Source organism: Columba livia, chromosome 5 (genome assembly GCF_036013475.1).
Source record: "Columba livia isolate bColLiv1 breed racing homer chromosome 5, bColLiv1.pat.W.v2, whole genome shotgun sequence".
Lineage (NCBI taxonomy): Eukaryota > Metazoa > Chordata > Aves > Columbiformes > Columbidae > Columba > Columba livia.
The window spans coordinates 25,138,929-25,152,803 of record NC_088606.1 but is presented as its reverse complement, the minus strand read 5'-3'; the positions used below and the strand labels follow the sequence as shown (position 1 = coordinate 25,152,803).

The 13,875-nt window shown below is 41.7% G+C and overlaps 1 protein-coding gene across 22 annotated transcripts in view; it reads left to right on the top strand.

Moving 5' to 3' along the window:
* TTLL5 (tubulin tyrosine ligase like 5) overlaps nucleotides 1-13,875 on the top strand; it is a 144,140-nt gene that overhangs the window by 70,287 nt on the left and 59,978 nt on the right. For all 22 annotated transcript variants that reach the window (XR_010472873.1, XR_010472871.1, XR_010472872.1 and 19 more), the window contains one exon: nucleotides 13,266-13,420. Coding sequence is in view for 19 of the 22 variants with exons in the window: in XM_065063875.1 (XP_064919947.1) it covers nucleotides 13,266-13,420 (155 nt within the window). In the remaining 3 variants the exon portion in view is untranslated. The remainder of the gene's footprint in view (nucleotides 1-13,265; nucleotides 13,421-13,875) is intronic.

Here is a 13,875-nt window from a genome sequence, read left to right as displayed (position 1 = left end):
CAAATAGCAGTGAACAGGCTTCTAATCTGGAACTAGCTGCAACATGTGCTGCTTCTTGCATGTAAGCTGGGGGGACATAGAGAGGAGAGATCTTGATGATATCATAGGGAGCAGACTTGTGAATGCCGTGGTAATTGGCCAGAGGGACACGCAGGGATGCCACAGGAAATCAGATTTCCTTAAATATGTTATTGAGAGATTAATGTATTAATTCATTGGGGATAAAGTCTTTCCTTTGCATTATTTTTCACTACAGTAGATACAGAGGAGATACATTTTCTTTCCAGGTAATGAAGTTAAGCTCCTAGGAGAAAAAAATAGGCAAAAAATGTTTTGTGAGACTTCTGTGGCTGGATGGTATACATTTAGGAGTTCAGAAATGCAACAGTGAAGTGACGAAGTTCCTACTGAAAGGTGTGGTCAGTGGTAAAGCTGGTATAGAGGACAGAAAGGCAAAAAATGTGCTGATCTGTAATAAGGGCCCTAAAGTTCCCTGTTCCTACGTTTATACAGTCCTAAAATTACATTCAGCCCTTTGAAGGAAACTGCACGGCTGATGCGGCCCCCAGTGAAAATGAGTTTGACACCCCTGCTGTAGATTAAAGCAGCGAGTCTTGATCCACTGGCAGATATATATTAAATTGAAATCAGAATGGAATTTTGATTCACCCAGATAAACATAAATCAGACAAAAAACAAAACAAAACACCCAATCCATGTCTTGATCTATTAGAATTATTTGAACTGAGAAAAATAGCATCGAGTGGAACTAGTTCTTCTTGTTCAAACTTCTAAAAAAGTTTTTGACAAGCTTTCAGCAAGGACTGTTAAGCAAGGCAGGTATCTGCTGGGTGAGAAGTAAAGTTTTGTTGTAGATACAAACCAGACAGAGGAAAAAAAATAAAATAAAATTTAAAAATGACTAGCCAGGTTGCTGTACAGCAAGAGTGTAACTGAGGATGTAGAATACAGAATGCACGTGATGGAGTGTGAAGGTAAAGATTCGGAAGGTTCATGGTTCTGTGATAATGACTGCCTATTATTACCTAAAGAATGAATATAAAAGCAGGTTATTGCAAGGTAATATGGGGTGTGAATTTACAGTAGATTAACTACTCTGTAGTGTTCATCCATGTAGAACATGTGCTTGTGCAGCTCATGTTTGCCACATGAGGTAACTTCTTGTTACCTTCAGTATAATGTGGGCTACAAGTGTCCAGATGTTCAATTGCTGTGAAGCTACATGTGTGCTGTAAACTTAAACTTGAGCCTGTCTCCTGGTGATTTGTCAGTACATCTGTATTCTCTTGATTATTATGAGAAAAGCTAAGACAACATTAACAACTGCATTAATTGGGCAAGACATTGGCAGATGAAGTTCAGTGTTTACAAATAATTGGTTACATGACAAGCAGTAATTTTCACCACTTAAAGTAATAAGCTTTGAATTAATCAGAAAATGAGTGTTTTCTGGAAAGCTTAGTGGAAATACCTGTTCTAAGTCAAGCAGTAAAGGCAAAACCAAAAATTATTAGCATGTTTAAGGAACACGATAGGAAATAGTATGTAATTGTGTAGGCATTGATTAGACGTCATCCCTTGAAGAACTGCTTTCAGTTCTAGTTGCCATTCCTAAAGTGAATTCAGGAAAAATAACTGGGATTTGCAGATGACTGACTACAACAATTACCTGCAAAATGCATTTTTAATAAGAAAGTGAAAATATTAAGTTTACTTGTTTAGAGAGCAGATACATATGAAGGAATTATACAGACCAGTGAATGACAAGGTAAATAAAGTTCATTTTATTCATGTTTCTCATAATAAGAAGGGGATATTCAGTTTAGTAGGAAGACAGAGTAAAAACTGATAAGTGAATAGTTATTGTCACAGAATATACTTACCTTCTGAAACTTCCTGCAAGAAAATACCATTAAGGCAGAAATCTTAACAGGCCATAGTTACCTGAGACAGATTTTGCAAATTTTAGATCATTTTGCAAATGATAGATCCCTAGATTTTAACATACAGAAACAACAAATTAATTTTCCTTATCAATAAGATGTTTCAGTTAGATGCATGCAAATTTTTTCTATCTTCCACAATGTGCCAGGCAGTATAGCGAGTTTGCTGGGCCATTGCTCTCAACTGACCTTTTGTCTTTAATACTGAGGAACAATTCTACGCTACTGCTGCTTCCATATTTATGACTTTTTATTTGCTACATTGCTTTACTCTAATCAAACGAAATATTTCCTTTATCATAAGCAGGTTACTGAGACACTCATGAGGAAATCAGTATCCGAAATTAGTGATTTCCCTAGTTAAGGCATGCAAATGATTGCTAGAGAGTGACAATGTCTTTGTCAGTATGTGTAGTGTTGTCAGTATGTTAACGATACTCAATTTTTCATTTGTCCTGAGATTTTCTTGTTCAGTTTGCCCATTGCCTAGCATGATCCCAGAATAGTAACAGTACTGTTGGAGAATCAAGGAAGATACGTTGGTGGTGAGTTGGGGAATGAAGCCTGGAGATACAGTTCAGTAAGCCCCTCTCGTTGTGTAGGGACTTAATTGCCTTGCTTGCCTTGATTTGTGATATAGGAAGCTCACTGGCTACTGTGTTGCTTCTGTCCCACTGAACTTAAGAGGGTTTTTGCATCTGTAGCTACTGTTAGCCGTTGGCCTTTCTCGGTGGATGAAGGCGGTGACCAAAATAATCCAGACTTTTCCCTCTGCCGTGTTCCTTACGGGGCATTAATCCTAAAGTCTTTATTTCATGTGTGTTTAGCATAAAATATTTCAATGTGCTTGTATTGTGGGACTTTCTATGCAGAGGACACTAAAATGCACAGCATGTGTGTAGATCCAGAGCCAGATGGCTGGATCCTGGATATATGTGTTTTTTCTTTGTGAATAGCATGCTACTTCTCTCTGAAATATGCAGTAAGGTGAAAAGAAGGTTTTCTTCTGCAATGCTGGATCTGTGTGAGGTCCCTATCACTGACTGCTGGGGGGGGCTGCAGTTGATATCTGTAGTACTTTGTAGTTATTAATGCTAGTGAACTGAAGAATGTGTTGAATTGGCCAGCTTCACCAGGAGGAGGAAGAGAAGGAGGAGGGGAAGCCTGGTGGGAGCTCTGCCCCTCTCTGTGAGGGAGAGTGTGAGATTTCGGGACCCAGCTATCATTAGGAATAGCTCCAATTCTTCTAGCCGGGACGTTTAATCACAGAGATAACATCAGACCACCCAGGCAAGGGCTATAATGAGCTGCCTCCCTCTGTCTTGCGCAGCCAGTCAGTGCCCAAGATCCAGCAGCCAGGATTCCTGCAAACATGCTGACAGATCCACAGGAGTATGGGGCAGTTTTCTCATTCTACATTTTTCATTTGGACAGAAGGTGGAAATTAGCAAGAAACAGATGAGTTTACTAAACCCTAGGGCAGGGGAGAGGGAGTGAGGAAGAGTTGGAATGGGCACTTTACAGTGCCCTAGAGTGACCTTGTGGGGCTAATATGTCACAGGAATCCCAAAATTGCAAGCTTCAGCTTAGCATCAGCTGCAACAGTATTTGAATCTAGACCAGTCCTCAGTTGCCTGTCTCAGTTACACAGTGTGGTACCCTGGCCTGCCTTATCCTCAGCAGAGGAAAAGTGCCACAAAGCAAACTGCCAGGGTGCCAAAGCACACTCTACAGGTCCCGGTGAGCATCAGCTCTTTCAGTTCTAGACCTGAGCACTGCTACATGATGACTACAAAAATACCATGAAACTGGGGATGCAGCAGATTTCTCCAATGATTTGGTGGGCTTATTTTCTCCACCAAATGTTTTTCTTCAGTGTTTGTCCCTTGCTTTGACTCAACTGACTTTATCTGAGCCTTATTCAGATTTATTTTCCTGACGTAATCGTTTGGTTGGTTTTTACCCTTAGAATTAGAATTACAGCTGTAATTAGAATTACAGCTGGCAAGAGGGGTCAAGGACAGCAAAAAGAACTTTTTCAAATACATAGCAGATAAAACTAATACCGGAGGCAATGTAGGCCCACTGATGAATGGGGTGGGTGCCCTGGTGGCAGAAGATACAGAGAAGGCAAAATTACTGAATGCCTTCTTTGTCTCTGTCTACTCTGATGGAGGCTGTCCTGGGGAGCCCTGTACCCCTGAGACCCCGGATGAAGCCAGGTCAATGGAGGAGTTTGATTTAGTCAATGAGGACTGGGTTAGGGAGCAATTAAATAGTCTGGACATCCATAAATCCAGATGGGATGCACCCGCGGGTGCTGAGGGAGCTGGCTGAAGTCATTGCTGGACCGCTCTCCAACATCTTTGCCAAGTCTTGGGAAACAGGGGAGGTGCCCGAGGATTGGGGGAAAGCAAATGTCACTCCAGTCTTCAAAAAGGGCAAGAAGGAGGACCCAGGTAATTATAGACCGGTCAGCCTCACCTCTGTCCCTGGAAAAGTAATGGGACAGCTTATCCTTGGTGCCGTCTCAAGGCATATCAAGGATAAGAGGGTTATTAGGGGCAGTCAGCATGGCTTTACCAAGGGTAAGTCATGCTTGACCAACCTCATAGCCTTTTATGAGAATGTAACAAGGTGGATGGATGATGGCAGAGCGGTGGATGTGGTCTACCTTGACTTCAGTAAAGCCTTTGACACAGTCTCCCACAGCATCCTCACATCTAAGTTGAGGAGGTGTGGTCTAGACCATAGAGTAGTGAGGTGGGTTGCAAACTGGCTTAAGGAGAGAAGCCAGAGAGTGGTAGTCAATGGTGCGGAGTCTAGTTGGAGGCCAGTATCTAGTGGAGTGCCTCAGGGGTCAGTACCGGGGCCAATATTATTCAATATATTCATTAACGATTTAGACGAGGGAATAGAGTGTACTACCAGCAAGTTTGCTGATGACACTAAGCTGGGAGGAGTGGCTGACACGCCAGAAGGCTGTGCTGCCATCCAGCGGGACCTGGACAGGCTGGAGAGTTGGGCGGGGAATAACCTGATGAAATTTAACAAGGGAAAGTGTAGAGTCCAGCATCTGGGCAGGAACAACCCCAGGTTCCAGTATAGGTTGGGAAATTACATATTAGAGAGCAGTGTAGGGGAAAGGGACCTGGGGGTCCTGGTGGACAACAGGATGACCATGAGCATTGTGCCCTTGTGGCCAGGAAGGCCAATGGCATCCTGGGGTGTATTACAAGGGGGGTGGTTAGTAGATCGAGAGAGGTCCTCCTTCCCCTCTACTCCGCCCTGGTGACACCACATCTGGAATATTGTGTCCAGTTCTGGGCCCCTCAGTTCCAGAAGGACAGGGAACTGCTGGAGAGGGTCCAGCGTAGGGCAACAAAGATGATTAAGGGAGTGGAGCATCTCCCTTATGAAGAAAGGCTGAGGGAGCTGGGTCTCTTTAGTTTGGAGACTGAGGGGTGACCTGATTAATGTTTATAAATATATAAAGGGTGAGTGCCATGAGGATGGAGCCAGGCTCTTCTCGGTGGCCAACAATGATAGGACAAGGGGTAATGGGATCAAGCTGGAACACAAGAGGTTCCACTTAAATTTGAGAAGAAACTTCTTCTCAGTGAGGGTGACAGAGCACTGGAACAGGCTGCCCAGGGGGGTTGTGGAGTCTCCTTCTCTGGAGACATTCAAAACCCACCTGGACATGTCCCTGTGTGACCTCACCTAGGCGTTCCTGCTCCAGCAGGGGGATTGGACTAGATGATCTTTTGAGGTCCCTTCCAATCCCAAACATACTGTGATACTGTGATACCCTTCCATTGGTGGAAAAGAAGGCAAGTGTAAAGGAAAAAGGTATCTCACTGTTACTAGGAAGAGGAGCAAGAAGCCAGGAGATGAAGTCCGAGGATTATTTTTCTTTCCTCTTTCACGCAGCTCTGTGCTGTTACAGGCTGCCATCTACTCCTCATCTGTAGGCTGTTCACATGGGAGCTGGAATTACTTTTGATGCTACTGATATGCAGCATCAGCAGTTAAATAACTGATCTCAGTAGAAGTTGCAGGATGCAAAAATGTCAATGTAGTTTCTGCAGTGCTCGAACTGAACCCTTTTTGCTCTGAGGCTCCACAGGGAATCAGGAGCAGAGGCTTTTGTTATGATGCAGCAACATCTGCAGAGAGTCACCACATGGGCCAAGCTGAGCAGCTAGAACTCGTGTTATGGGACAGATTACACCCTGATCATCAAATGTTTGGCAGGACTGTGCCTTGTCAAAATCACTCCCACTGGGAAGTTTTCAGGCAGAGAGTGTCTAAATGGAAGCCTGACTTTTTCAGGAGAAGGAAGAGGGGAGTTCAGCCATCCACAGCAGAAGCAGTAACTTGGGTTTTTTTTTCCCTTGTTAAATGGATGCATATGCTGGAGACACTACAAAGGAATTTGCAATTTTGTCAGGTTTCCCAGGAATGTCTCTGGCAGGTCTTTGTCTGGAACATTTTCTGGAGACTGGAACACTTGTGCTCTGTATGCACATGTATATCCTGTAAGCTGGTAAGCTCCACGAGCAGAGAAGGAATGTCATAGGCCCTTGGCCAGATCAGCTGTGGTACGCGCACAGATTTCACACTTTCCAGCCTGTTAGCCCCAGTTCTTCCCTTCTTCTGGCTGTTTCCTCCTGCAAATTCAAATCTGTACATAAAATCAAGGTGTTTCAGTATGGGGTGTGGTCAGCAAACTGGTCTGGATAACAAGTAGCTGGCCCTAGAAAAAAATCTGTTAACGGAGTTTCTTCAAGGAATCTGTAGTAGGTATATTTTGTGCCACTATTCAGATAGTGAAAATGTGTGTGTTAGAGATTTGTGGTTTGGAGTATCCTTTGCCTCTTAAGAAAAGAGGCAGGTTAGGATCCCCTGGGGTTTCCCATCCTGAGATGACTCGTTGGGTTCCGGTACCTCAATGCATTAGGCAGGCGGACTGCTTCCAAGAGTACTGGAAGACCTGGGTGCTCTGTTAGACCGAGTCACACCAGCCTGCGCTAGATCACACATGTACACGGGAGCTCTGTGGTGAGGCCAGGAAGTTGCAACACAGTGACTGGGGAGAGGACAGATTAACAGTGAATATTTATATTGTTGTAGCATCTATTCATATTCATCTCTGAAGGCTTTTTGCCCCTTTTTTTTTTTTTCCCTTTTTTTTTTTTTCCCTTTTTTTTTTTTTCCCTTTTTTTTTTTTGCCCTTTTTTTTTTTGCCTTTTTTTTTTTTTCCCTTTTTTTTTTTTGCCCTTTTTTTTTTTTTTGCCCTTTTTTTTTTTTGCCCTTTTTTTTTTGCCTTTTTTTTTTTTTTTTTTTTTAATGGTAAGTTGTTACCTTCCCCTCTGTTCCTGGGAATATAAATATTTCACTGATCTTGAAAGCCTCAGGGTTATATGTATCTGAGGAAGGCTTGGCAGGTGAAAATACACTGGCTACAGAAGCCAGGTAACAGAAGAAAGGAAAGATTTCTTTTACAATCTATTGGATAAAGATGGCATTGCTGGATGAATGTAAGTAATAAAGAGGAAAATTAGGGATTGACTGAGTGGTCTTGAAGGAGTCAAGCTGAGCACATAGCAAAAAATAGATCAAAAGGCGAAGGAGAAGATATTGCAAATCTTGTACATTTTCAGATTTCTAGTAGAATGCTTCCTCTTTTGAGCTTATGATACTGTGTCATCTTATCCTGTCTGAGGCACCAAAACCTAAAGCTACTGGTCTTGTCATGAAGTAGAGGAGCAGTGATCTTACCTATGTCTTACCATGATCTCTGTCCCATCCTTCTTTAAAGGAAGAGTTGCGCAGTGAAGTGTTGATGTTCATATATACAGCTTTGAAACTTGTTGTTAGGGTACACTGTGCCAAAAACTTTGTGGCATTAGGTCTCCTCCTGTTTCAGACTGTGAACATTTAAATCATATTGAAGTTTGGTTTTTTTTTTTGAAGAGCAAATGAAGTAGACCTATAATGACTGTGTTCTTTTGGCATATCTCTTAGTCTTGATATTTGAGATATGGCTTGAATGCTGAATTCCTTTTCCTCTTTACCAGTCAGAAAGATCCAAATGGAAAAGTGATGTGTGAACTGGAGAGGATGCAGGTGTGGCTCCGAGTACGATAACTGAACCATAGACTTTCTAGTCTCCATTCCCCAGCACTTTATAGGCAACAGGACATGACAGGCTTCTGGCAGAAAAATACTAAAACTGCTGGCTGGGGAGTGTGAAGTAGCCCTTCTTTGTAGTGTGTTGCTTTCTCAGTGTTGTAACACATTGACCAGTGAAACTCAGGATGTTGGTAATGAAAATGTAAGTCACTTTTCCAGTCTCTGCCAAGAGGGTCAGGGTAACCACTTCTAGTGATGATGTGTCCCTGTTCACCCTGCTTGACTCCTGCAAACCAGCAAGAGAAACACTCAGGCTTTTAGGAGGTTTTTTGTGAATCTGTGGAGGCTGATCTGCAGCACTGTTTGGTTGTGATTGTGGGGTTTTTGTTGGTTTGTTTGTTTTCTTTTGCCACTGTTAATATTTGTTGCTTTAGCTTATTTGAAACATTAGTCAAGATCAAAATGAAAATACTTCATTTGATAATGGGATACTTAATATGATATGGGAAATATAATTAAAAAAATACTGAATATGATAATGGAAAACTATTGAAAAAATAGTATAATGTAGATCAGAGATGTGAAAGATATTACGCTCCTCTTCTGACTCCTGCTTGTGATTTCTTAAAGCTACTATACAATGGGTCTTTGTCTGTAGGATGCTATTCATTAGAAACAAATTCTGTCCTGGAATTTTCTTTTTTTCTATCTGTATTTGGAGATTTTGTATTTCCTATTTAAATTATGAAGCAGATTAACACAAACAAGACCCTCAGCTCTTATATCCAGCACTTTAGGGTATCATTCTGTATTGTGAACTTGCTTTCAATCTTAAATTTATTCAGAAATAAATTTCTCTGAATAGAGCAAGACCATGGAGACTGATTCTTTAAGTTTGTGTCTCTGCTGCCAAGAAAGCAAGTGTATTGCAGTCATAACTACCTTGTAACACTTCAGGTTTTTTTTACAAAAAGAAGTATTTTGGCATTATGCAATAATTTGTCTTTTGACTTAGTAGCACTGTATCAATGTAAGTATAATAGTACATATATGTGCTGTTAGGTTTTCTAACGCAATGCTCTATTTATTGATATGGCTGTGACAACCCACATGTTCTTCCCTCTTGTTTCTTGATATTAGATAATAAGCAAAAGTACATTGAGTGGGCCCTCCTCCTTTTATGAGAGCTTTTTGGGATTTACTACCCTATTGCATTCTTCACTCAGCAAGCTCCTTTCAGCTTGTGACCTTTTTACTGTCCAGAACAGTTTAAAAATGGTGGCAAAACTTTGACTCATTCTATCCTGAGAGATGTTAGCTGTGTATTACCTCACCCTTTACAAACTCCACAGAGCATATATTGATGTGAGGAGAGATGTTTGAAATCAGGGGTGCTTTAAGCATGCAGTGCAGTGCACACAGGTCTCCTGCATATTGTCAGTATCAGAAAAAAATATTCTGAAGCCCCTCACTGCTGGTAAAAAACAGGAATCTTAATTAGCAAGAGAGTTTTAATCTATCTTGATCCAACTCAGTGTGAAAACTAACTTTATTATTGTAGATCCACACCAATAATAACCTTGCCTCTTGAGCCCCACGAGCCTGCCTTTCTTATGCTTTGTTTGTTTAGGGCTTCTTGTGTGTGTTTTTTGTTTTGTTTTGTTTTCCACTACCCACAGTTGCTGAAACTGTAAGCTATTCTTTGTGGAGATTTTGGGATCTGCTTTGGTTCAGGTACGTAATCTCCTTTTAAGCCGAAGCAACAACTGATTTGCTGCTAAGTATTTGCCTCTGTAAAGGGAAGAATACAGTTTCATCAGGTGCCCAGGAGGACTAGTGACTGGAAAATGGAGCTGCTCTGCTGAGCACAGATGTGTTTGGGGTGTCCCAGCAGCCCAGCACAGCAACATCCTGGGGAGCAGCTGAAAGGTCTTGGCACATGGTGCAGGAACAAGCAGGAGCACCCAGCTGGGTGGGCTGGCTGCAGCTCGACCTTTTGCTTTTGCTGGTGTTCTCTCCTTCATTCTGAATCCCTTGCCTGTATTTAATTAATCCTGCTGTAGTTTAAACACCTGTCTCTCTGGAATGTGTGAAATGTCCCTGCTACCCATGCTAAGCTATTTGCTCACCTGCTTTGCTTAGAAAGATAGCTTTCAAATAAACAATGGTACAGTATTAGAGAGGAAAGCATATCACTTTAATAGAGCAGGGGTGAGGTGGTAATTCATCAGACTAAATGGTTCTTGCTATCACGATGATGAGGAGGGAAAATTGGGTAAAGTAATCTTCATTTCACACGTTTGCGTTAGCAAAGCTGACAAGCTAAGAATTGTATATATCCTATTTCATTTATTGTGTTGGCATCTGTATTTGCCTCATTTGCCATTCTTGCTTCTTTTCAGACAATAAACTCTTTGTGGCCAGAAACTGTCATTGTTAGGTATTTGTATAGTGCCTGGCGCAATCAGAACTAAACCTAATTTGAAGCTTTCTGTTACTGCAATGAAAATGCTTTACATTTTAATTAAATCCTACAGAAAACAACAACATTTAAGGGTGAGGTAAAGGCACCAAAATTATACCTAATGCTGTTTACCATATCAGATGGGTAGCACTGCCTGTTACCACGCTTGCCCAATATGTCGCATGGTAAGATCTTGTTTTAAATTGCTTATAGTGTTCTGAAACAAACAGTCCACTGGGACTTGTGTTTTCTGTGCTTAATGTTCAGTTTTCAGAACACTTTAGGCGAAGTGAAGTGTTCCAGCCAAAACCAAGTCTGGATTACAAAAAAAAAAAAAAAAATCTGTGCATGTTAATATCTACAGAATATTTGTTTTAAATCTCTGGATTTGGAATAGCATTTTGGAATTTAAAATTTTCCCCAAGCTTGATTGCACACTGAAAAGCTTTGGGTGACACATACTCAGCAGCACCTGCCAGAGCTTCTTGGCTTCTTGGAGGTTCCCTCCACACTGAGGATGCTAAACTGAATTTCTCCATATTTGCACCTCTAGAATACTGAGGCTTGAGACCCCATTCTCCTGTGTTCTCAGTGACCTTGTGCGTGATGGGTTGGTAGCCTGTCTGACTTAAGTGCAGAATGAGTGGGAATTCTGCCAAGGTGTGGAGAACAGCTAGGACAAGGAGGCTGTGAAATTTAAACTGGGATGTAATTTGGGAGAGGACACTAAGAAGCATTTGGGTGAAAGGACAGAAATGGAAGGAATCACAGTGTGGCAAATGTGGTGCAGTGCAGTGCCTGCACTCTGGGGCTGGGTGAACAAAGAGGCTGGCGAAAAGAGTGGGCTGGGCAGGGGGAATAAAACAAGAGTCACCTGGGCATGGGAGGGCATGGAGCACCTGGAAGAGGAACTAAGAATAAAAGTGCAGGAGGACAGATCAAATAACTACTCTTATGGAAAGTTCCAGGCCTGAAATGGTGTAGCTCACGGTCCAGAGGTAGTGGGGATGCCAGGGCTTGAAGTCTCTAAGAATGAGACTGGACTGAGCAGAATAGGGAGAGTGACTCCTGAAATGTGAAAGCTGGGACTGGCTAGGTGAGAATAATGACACACAGACAAGGAGCAAGAATGGGAAGGGATAGAGCTGAGAAGGGATGAGACAAAAGCCATTGCTTTTGGAAAAGCGTAGTGCATAACCACTATAACTATAATCCTGTATGGAACTTGAAGTAGGAGTTAAGATTTCTGAATTTACAAAATGCTTAGATGTCTTGTACTACTGAACAACAGAACAAATGGCAACCCACTGTGTTTCCAGCTGTAACATAAGTTCATGTTCCAGAGTTCAGTCAGAGCGTGTGAAGTCTGCAGTCCTGCACAAGCCTATTGTAGGTATGAGGGTGGTGTGTTACAGTGAAGCTGTGCAATTTCTCAAACAAGTACATACCACAAATTCTGGTAAAAGAGCATTAAGATCTCAAAGATGGGAGTTCACAAGCTATACTTAAGTCACACTTACATGAGTTAATAAGCATTACCTTTGAGATCTGGAGCAGATGCAGGGCTAGTTATTAGGCTTTTCTTTCTGTCTGTGACTTGTATCTCATTGGCTATATGCCTTCCAGTTGCCACATAAGTGAGTGGAGGCAATACAGATGACTCTTTCTTGCCATATGACCTTAATCTTGGTGCAGAACCAGGTCTGCTCTGTGCTCCTAAAAAGCAGCATGTGACCGTGTAATTAAAGGCAGTCATAAAGTTAATTCTGGTAATAATCTGACTGGGTATCATAGCTTTGCAACCTTTGTAGTAATTAATAACTGTCATACAATGTTGTGTGGGTTGTTTTGTTGGTCTTCATTTTGTTTGGGGTGGTTTTTTTTTAATGTAAACTAATACACTACTCTAGTAGATGCTATTACACTACATATTTAGGCTCTCCTCAATAAACCAACAGATAGTCTGCTTGCAGAGTCTGATCTTTGAAAAAGATAAGCAATGCAAGAAGAATGGTCAGAGAAATAAACAATGGCACACATCTTATATGCTTAAAAACACATGGATAATTTCTTCAGAGCTTTATATAACAAACATAGCCTAAAAAACTGTTAGGTATATCATTTACTGGTGTGTTTACTTGTGTGAATGATTTGGAAGTGGCTGGGTGAGAAGTTTCTGTCGTGTGGTAGAGTTTGCTTTTGAATTTTATATTAAAGGTACATAGACTGTTAGGTTGTGCCTATACGTATGCATGAAGAGGGGATAGGTACATGTGGCTAACTTAGTGACACAGCACATGAGGAAAGGGCAGACACTCTGATCTCTGCTCAGTGTGATGTGAGCTAGCATTTGATTAGTGCATGTAGAGTTAATTTTTCACAGGGCAGGAATGTGATGTTGCTTTCTGACTTTGGGATTTATGCCCCATCTTTGTCCTTTTCCTCCTTTGTTCATCTGTGAATGGAAGGGTTGTAGTTTTAATGCTGGTGCTTGAATTCATCTCAAGCATGGTGGCTGTTGGTGTCATCTCTCCCACTGCTTTATGCAACTGGCAGTTCTGCATAGGAAGACTTCCCTTCTCCAGCACTCTTACTTGTCTCAGTACATGCTGTATGCAGTTTACTTAGTGACACCTTTTGTGTTTTTCTTGGCTTGTAATTGTTTCTGATGTCTTTTTTTATTTTCTTCCCCTCTTTAGTTAACAAACCTGAACTTGGCAAGTGGAGCTATAAGCAAGGGCAATGCAGCTGCCCCACAGAGCTACCAGTCACTGCTCAACAAAAGAGGGTCATTGTTGACTGCTCAGTCAGACACTCATGTAGCTGACAAAAGATCTGTCTCTTCAGCAGTCAGGTAAGTTGAAGTTGCTGCTCCAGCTTTTTGAAGAAGAATGCAGTGCACTTAGGAGCTCCTTTATAATTTCTATTTGGCTTCTTGCTCAGATTATAACATCTAAGGGCCTACTACTGGTTCTCCTCAGGACTATTGTAGTAACTATGCCTATGATAAAAGAGCCATGTTGCCAGAGCTGGCAGGTTCATGGTGAAATAAGGGCATGGGTGAACATGTAGAACGAAAGGGAGATGTCTGTTTCTCTTTGATCATTTCTCATCCTTGCATCTGTAAGTTTAGGTTTGCTGGTGTTGAGACATATGCAGAATGCGAACTTATACCTGATTCTGCAGAAATCTCCAGTAAGACCTTGTGCTCATTCTTTTTCCTTGAATATCAAGTTTAGATTGTTCAAAGGTAGAGCAGCATTTTGCAGTGTTTATAAAACTTACTTTCTCAGATGGTTTCTTTATGCT